This window comes from Triticum urartu, chromosome 4 (assembly GCF_003073215.2).
Source record: "Triticum urartu cultivar G1812 chromosome 4, Tu2.1, whole genome shotgun sequence".
Taxonomy (NCBI): Eukaryota; Viridiplantae; Streptophyta; class Magnoliopsida; order Poales; family Poaceae; genus Triticum; species Triticum urartu.
In genome coordinates this window covers 40814223-40821973 of record NC_053025.1, presented here as the reverse complement: position 1 = coordinate 40821973, position 7751 = coordinate 40814223, and the positions used below count along the sequence as shown (strand labels likewise).

The window sequence follows — 7751 nt, the reverse complement described above, 5'->3', positions numbered from 1 at the left end:
TTCACCGTAAGCACGTCTAGATTTTACCACGCTCGTGCTCCGTTGCTGCACGTTACACCATGTACGGTAATTTTTTTATTTATAATAACTGGTTGGTGTAGGGGAGTGACGGGTGACGAGACATACCGTCTGCGAATCGTATCGGAGGGCGTAAAGAAATGGAGGTAGCCTAGCCTGCTCATCACATCACAAGCCGCTCGGATCACATAGCCCCTGGACGGGCGGGCAGGCCAGACTGGACACCAAGCTCAAGAAATCTCGCCCGAGACATGAATACTACTCGGGCGTGGGGGACATAAATTAGGCCAACCTAACGGACGGACGCCTACAGATACGATGGATGGCGATTTATTTTCGCCTCTGGCTGGTGGTCATTGTTAAAGAATCAATCGGCTTGAATGCGCAGGTGCCCAAGTCCGGAAAGTTACCGGCCTTTCCGCCCGGCAGTAAAAAGTTACTTGCATGGTAGGGGTCTCGGCCTTTAAAGCTCGTTCAAAAAAGATCTGCCCCTCCAAACCAAATGCTTGCTTGACCAAGAAAGAAAAAAGATTGGGAAAAGAAACCCCTTGAAGCGGCAGCCCAGTCGCCCGGCGGTGGTGGTGCTACTCCCCTCCCCTCCCCTTTTTAAAGAGCTCCACTCCAAAACCAAAGGCCAAAACCCTGCCTGCTCTCCTTCTCACCACCAAAACCCCAAGAAACCTTCAGACCTCCCTCTCTCTCTTTCCCTCCGCACCGGCCTGTTCTAAAGCAGCAAGATCAGAGGGGGAAGGGGGGGAGGAAGGGGAGGCAGAGGGAGAAGCAGAGCAAAAGGGGCGGCGGCAGGGGCGGTGGTCTTGTGTGGAGGGGCGTAAGCTTTTTGCAGTTGGTGATTGGAATGCAGCAGCAACACCTGATGCAGATGAACCAGAGCATGATGGGGGGCTACGCTTCCTCTACCACTGTCACCACTGATCTCATTCAGCAGGTCATCTCATCATCCCCCAAATCCCCCTCCCTCTTTTCCCCACTTTCTTTCTTGTGCTTATATACTCCATCCCTCTCTTTCCTTGCTTATTTCTTCCGTATTCTTCTTCATTCATCTGGTGCTTGAATCATTTCTCTTTCCTTTTCTTTCTGTTAATGAGAAGCAACTCTATTTCCGTTTCCTTTTTTTGTTCCCGCTGCTCTATTCTGGCCTTCTCTTCTTCTTTAGGTCTTTCGCAGTTTCTTTTTATGTGGTCTTGAATCATTTCCCTCTCCCCTTTTTGTTTTCGCACTTTTCTAGGAGCATTTGATCTTTGTTTAGGAGATTTGTGAGGAGCTCTAGTCTAGGGCACGCTGAGTTTGACCCCCTCTTATTCTTCATGCTTATTCTTCTCCCCACCCTCCGTCCAGTCTAGTCTAGATACCCTTGATGTGTATTTTTATATTAAGATCTGTTCTGCTCTCCATGGTCCCTCACGCCTGATTTCATCTGCAGTTCAAACTGTTGCTGTCTTTCTTGTCCCCTTTTATTTTCTTGCTCCTTGCGATATGATGAGAGTATTTCCACATCATTTCCCCCCCTTCCCCAAAAAATCCTAGTACTATTTTCAGCTTGTTTTGGTCGGTGCCGCGGCGCCCATGATCACGCCAGTATTTTTGGCAAAGTAGTAACCCATGCCAGGCCTGCGTTCCCTGCATCTGGCCTGCCAAACCGCCATTAAATCTTGCCCCCTTTTCTTAGCAGGTGCATCATGTGCAATCTTCTATCAACGGAAACGAGTAAAGGCCGTGCTATTTCCATAAATCTTTCCACTAATCCAACATGCAAATCTGAATGTTTTCCCAGGAATAGTGTCTTGGCATATCTTGGTAGAAAAAGATTAGCGGTCAGAGTGGCCTTATTGGCCAGGCCGAGCCAGACATGATCTGGTCCAAGTTCATGTGGGTAGTGGGAATGTAGGTTCGCTTGTGCCATTGGTATTTGACTGCTAGATCCCTAAAGTTGGCTTCACGGCTGTGCGCTTGTCCTTGCCTCTGTGATAACCTGCTTACATGCTACCGTGTCAGTCAATGATTGACCCTCGGCTTGATAGGATAGGCTGTTGGCAGTCAGATCTTTTGTGTCTGTGCATGCAACACCCTAATCTCCTGTGTGGCACCTAATTGGTGATAGATGATTGTGTTTTCATATGCTGTGCTTGACTGACTGATTTAGGTAAACATCCAGAACATGGAGGTGTTGGCACCCAGCTGTGATGCAGTACTAGTACTTGTATTCAGTATAGTATTCAAGACATGCCTTCACTGAAATGTGTTACTAACATAAAAAAGTTTCTTGGGCGTTGGAACTGTGCAGTACCTGGATGAGAACAAGCAGCTGATCCTGGCCATCCTCGACAACCAGAACAACGGCAAGGTGGAGGAGTGTGCACGGTGAGTCCGATCCCTGGTCTGATCTGATCTTGATCTGGTCTGATATCCTTGTGAACTACCCCAGCAACTGTGCTGTTGGAGCACTGCACTCGTGATGGAATGCTGCAGTGTTTTATGTAGTTTTTGCTATCTTAGCTCTTTTTGGTAACATCATATCAGTTGGGAGTAGTGTTAGGAACAATTAGAAAATGCTATGGTCGTCTAATAGAGAGAGATTCAAGGGCCTTCCCGGGTTGGACAATCAAATGTGTTCGCAAATGACATCCACGTTGGTCGTACTAGGCCCTAATGGTGATGCTACTGATTTTAGTAGGAGTACGTTGGTTGAGACCCAGGTTGATCTGTGCTTGTTCTAGGCTGATAAAATTATGTTTATTGATGAAAAAGTATCTGTCTGATATAGACGTGATTACTGTGCGGAAAAGTACCACTGTATCTTGTTCAGCGCACTGTTTCTCCGCTTCCCTACTGTCAGTGCCCGCAACAGTTTCATCTTTATTTTTCAGTCATACTCATGCGTGTTCTGTTCATGTGCATATGCTTACTTTGTGGTGACTGACAGGGAGCGCATCTTTGGTTACCTGCCAATCTCTGCACAATGGTCCCACATATTATTATTTTTGCTTAATGTTCATTGCCCAACAGGCTACAGCGCCTGCACGCTGAGCCTTGTTTTGCCTACCACTTACTGCTCCGGTGCTGCAGGAACCAAGCTAAGCTCCAGCAGAACCTCATGTACCTCGCCGCCATCGCCGACAGCCAGCCGCCGCAGACGGCGTCGCTGTCTCAGGTGAGTTCTCATCGAGGCTGGCCCTGCTGCGGTTCTTGTTTTTCTGGAGTTGTTAAGAGGACTGAATGAACTTCTTGATCGCTTTGGCGTGGTTCCGCGCAGTACCCGTCCAACCTGATGATGCAGTCCGGGCCGCGGTACATGCCGCAGCAGTCGGCGCAGATGATGTCGCCGCAGTCGCTGATGGCGGCGCGGTCGTCGATGATGTACGCGCAGCAGGCCATGTCGCCGCTCCAGCAGCAGCAGCAGCAGCAGCAGCACCAGGCGGCCTCGCACGGCCAGCTGGGGATGTCCTCCGGCGCGACCACCGGGTTCAACCTCCTCCACGGTGAGGCCAGCATGGGCGGCGGCGGCGGCGCCACTGGCAACAGCATGATGAACGCCGGCGTCTTCTCGGACTACGGCCGCGGCGGCAGCGGCGCCAAGGAGGGGTCGACCTCGCTGTCGGCCGACGCTCGCGGCGCCAACTCTGGCGCGCACAGCGGCGACGGGGAGTACCTCAAGGGCACCGAGGAGGAGGGAAGCTAGGCCAGCGGCATCGTCGCTAGCACCGGCATAGCAGCTGCAGCAGGAGGAGTAGCAGGTAGTGTTCGAGGATGGTAGTAGCGGATTAGCAGTAGCTAAGGTTGTTGCGTTGGCTAAGGTTTAGGTGGGTGAGTTTCCATGGAACCTGGAGGTGGTAGTGGCGTCTGCATGCAGGCTCGCTTGTTTTGGATGTGCATGGCAGGTTCTCGATCAATCCTAATCAAGATGTAGTGGCGATGGTTTGTGAACACTCCCTATGTAGTGCTGAATGATCATGGTGTTTTCTTCTTCACATGCCTTCTCTACTTTTGTTCATTGTGCCGTGCATCATGAGTTATAAATCAGAAGAGTAGCTCAACTTCTCTGGTAGGATTACACCACTATCAACGGTAGATCTTAATTATGACAGTCACGTCGGCATGCTACATCTGCTGCCAGGAAGAGGACACAGTTGACCACATATTGGCTCGTTGCGTCTATGCGAGGCAAGTATGGAACGGTTGCTTCGAGTTCCTTCAAGTCAACATACAAATTCCAAACCACGATGACACTTTCATGGAGTGGTGGGAGAGGACGCGTGGTTCCTTTCGAGGCAAGGTCAAAAGAGGGTTCGACTCCTTCGTCATTATAACCGCATGACACTTATGAAAACAAAGGAACGCTAGAGTATTCGAAAGGGACGACCAAGTGAGATCGGACGCTAGCCTAGTGCAACAAATCTTCGAGGATATCAAACTTTGGAAAAGGGCAGGAGTTGGTGTTGAGGGATTGCCAGATTTGTGAGAGAGTAGTTTTTCTTCTTCTTTTTCTTGGAGTCGAGGTCCCTGTGTAGACATTTGTTGTCAGTCACGGTCTCTTGTAATCATTGTTTCTCCCTTCTATAAAAATACGATACGCCTTTGGCGTACTCTCGAAAAAAAAGACAGCATTGTGCATATCATTTATAACACATTTATTCAAATGCATGTAAACCACCAGTTAATGCTCACAAATAAAAAATAATTCTAGGAAACAATCCATGCTACTCTCCCTTGGAGATTATAAGTTTCTCATGCATTTTGATAAAAAGTTTAACCATTAATTTGTAAACAAAATATTAGTTACACATTTACAAATAAAAAAATATCCTGTCAATATGAGTTACACATTTGCAAATATGAGAAGTTTTCAGTGGTATAATTTTTATAACAAGTAACTCATATTTTGTTGATCAAATTCATGGCCGAAGTTTTTGGTAAAGTACGCGCCGGACTTCTAAACCCAACCGGATGGAGTATAAAGTTTGGCTAGCAAGCTCAATTTTAAACCCTATATTGATTGGACATGATGACGTTTATAGGTTTATCATAGTGCACATTTTAAGACTCGGTCCGCAGTCGATAATCATTATGATATGCTCATTTTAGAATTTAAGATGAAAAGTTTGCCATAAAGGTAGCCAAAAACGAGATAGACAAACACTAATAAATTGGTAGAGAGGTGGTTGGGAATGAGATTATAATAATAAATCATAATACGAACATGACCTAAGTTAACTCGACACCTTCTATGTGCTTGGTGCTGTTGTAAAACGAGAGAGATTCGAGATTCAAGAAAGATGTAAATGAATCCAACCACACTCAAATTCATTAATGATCTATCCTTATATACAACGGGAGGGGCGCGAGGGGAAGGGCGCGTACACTCGATGCGGAGCGGGGAAACGGTCGTGACGCTTGCCGGATTGGCAACACACATGCAATTCTACAAGAGGAATTACCGCATTAATTACAATATTAATTAAATCTTAACACCCCCCTAATCCTTCCTTGTCATTGTGATCATCCTTGAAATAGTCTCCTCCAAAAACTATGTACGGAAAATATGAGGAGATATGCCTAATATGCCATGAAAAACTCCTTCCGAAAATCCAGTGAGAAAATAAGAAGAAAACAACATATCACAATGCTTGTATTACTATTGCCTCTTTAAAAACCTTCTATGAGAAACCATTCTGAAAAACTCATAAAGGAAAAGAGTACAATATCTAAGATCCAGAAATCTTGAACAGGCTATCATATGGGAGTACACTCCTCGAGAATCTTGCATTCACAAAGTCGTCTCATACCAACTTCACTAACATAATTCTAGAACGAAGAACTTCATAAAGACTTTGTGAACAAATCATCGAGATTATCACATGACTTTATTTGCAAGATATTTAGCTTCCAATTTCTTTGCAATTCATGGAGCTAAACAATTTCAAAGCAATACACATTGTAATGTTGCTCTTTATAACCTGTGTGCATCTGTGTAATACAAACAACATTATCTTCATAGATAATAGTGGGTAGTTCCAATGAACCAATCCCTCTTGAACTTTCAACAAAGTTCATCATCCTCAGAAGTCATATACATCTATGTGATGCTGTTGGGGATCGTAGCACAAATTTAAAATTTTCTACGCATCACCAAGATCAATCTATGGAGTCATCTAGCAACGAGAGGGAGAGGAGTGCATCTACATACCCTTGTAGATCGCAAGCGGAAGCGTTCAAGAGAACGGGGTTGATGGAGTCGTACTCGTCGTGATCCAAATCACCGATGACCGAGCGCCGAACGGACGGCACCTCCGCGTTCAACACACGTATGGTTGGGAGAGACGTATCCTCCTTCTTGATCCAGCAAGGGAAGGAGAGGTTGATGGAGATCCAGCAGCATGACGGCGTGGTGGTGGAAGTAGCGGGATCCCGGCAGGGCTTCGCCAAGCGCAAGCGGGGAGGAAGAGGTGTCACGGGAGGGAGGGAGGCGTCAGGGACTTGGGTGCGGCTGCCCTCCCTCCCCTCCACTATATATAGGGGGCCTTGGGGGGGGCGCCGGCCCCTAGAGATCCCATCTAACAGGGGGGGGGGGCTAGGGGGGGGCTTGGCGCCGGCGCCCCCACCCCCTTAGGGTTTCCAACCCTAGGCGCAAGGGAGGCCCAAGGGGGGCGCACCAGCCCACCAGGGGCTAGTTCCCTTGCCACTTCAGCCCATGGGGCCCTCTGGGATAGGTGGCCCCACCTGGTGGACCCCCGGGACCCTTTTGGTGGTCCCGGTACAATACCGGTGACCCCCGAAACTTTCCCGGTGGCCGAAACTGGACTTCCTATATACAAATATTTACCTCCGGACCATTCCGGAACTCCTCGTGACGTCCGGGATCTCACTCTACAACCCTAGCATCACCGAACCTTAAGTGTGTAGACCCTACGGGTTCGGGAACCATGCAGACATGACCGAGACAACTCTCCGGCCAATAAGCAACAACGGGATCTGGATACCCATGTTGGCTCCCACATGTTCCACGATGATCTCATCGGATGAACCACGATGACCAGGATTCAATCAATCCTGTATTCAGTTCCCTTTGTCAATCGGTACGTTACTTGCCCGAGATTCGATCGTCAGTATCCCAATACCTCGTTTAATCTCGTTACCGGCAAGTCACTTTACTCGTTCCGCGACACATCATCCCGTGACCAACCCTTAGTCACACTAAGCTCATTACGATGATGTCTTACCGAGTGGGCCCAGAGATACCTCTCCGTCATGCGGAGTGACAAATCCCAGTCTCGATTCGTGCCAACCCAACAGACACTTTCGGAGATACCCGTAGTGCACCTTTATAGTCACCCAGTTACGTTGTGACGTTTGGCACACCCAAAGTATTCCTACAGTATCTGGGAGTTGCACAGTCTCATGGTCTAAGGAAAGGATACTTGACATTAGAAAAGCTCTAGCAGACGAACTACACGATCTTGTGCTATGCTTAAGATTGGGTCTTGTCCATCACATCATTCTCCTAATGATGTGATCCTGTTATCAATGACATCTAATGTCCATAGTCAGGAAACCATGACTATCTGTTGATCAACGAGCTAGTCAACTAGAGGCTCACTAGGGACATGTTGTGGTCTATGTATTCACACATGTATTACGATTTCCGGATAACACAATTATAGCATGAACAATAGACAATTATCATGAACAAGGAAATATAATAATAACCATTTTATTAT

At 47.5% G+C, this 7751-nt stretch overlaps 1 protein-coding gene across 1 annotated transcript; it reads left to right on the top strand.

The window, feature by feature from the left end:
* Window positions 1–558: 558 nt before the first annotated feature.
* On the top strand, window positions 559–4004 carry LOC125550524 (GRF-interacting factor 1). Its single transcript, XM_048713542.1, has 4 exons — window positions 559–964; window positions 2321–2397; window positions 3103–3187; window positions 3290–4004. The coding sequence occupies exons 1-4, from the start codon at window positions 875–877 to the stop codon at window positions 3713–3715; spliced, it is 678 nt and encodes a 225-aa protein (XP_048569499.1). The 5' UTR covers window positions 559–874; the 3' UTR covers window positions 3716–4004.
* Window positions 4005–7751: the final 3747 nt, after the last annotated feature.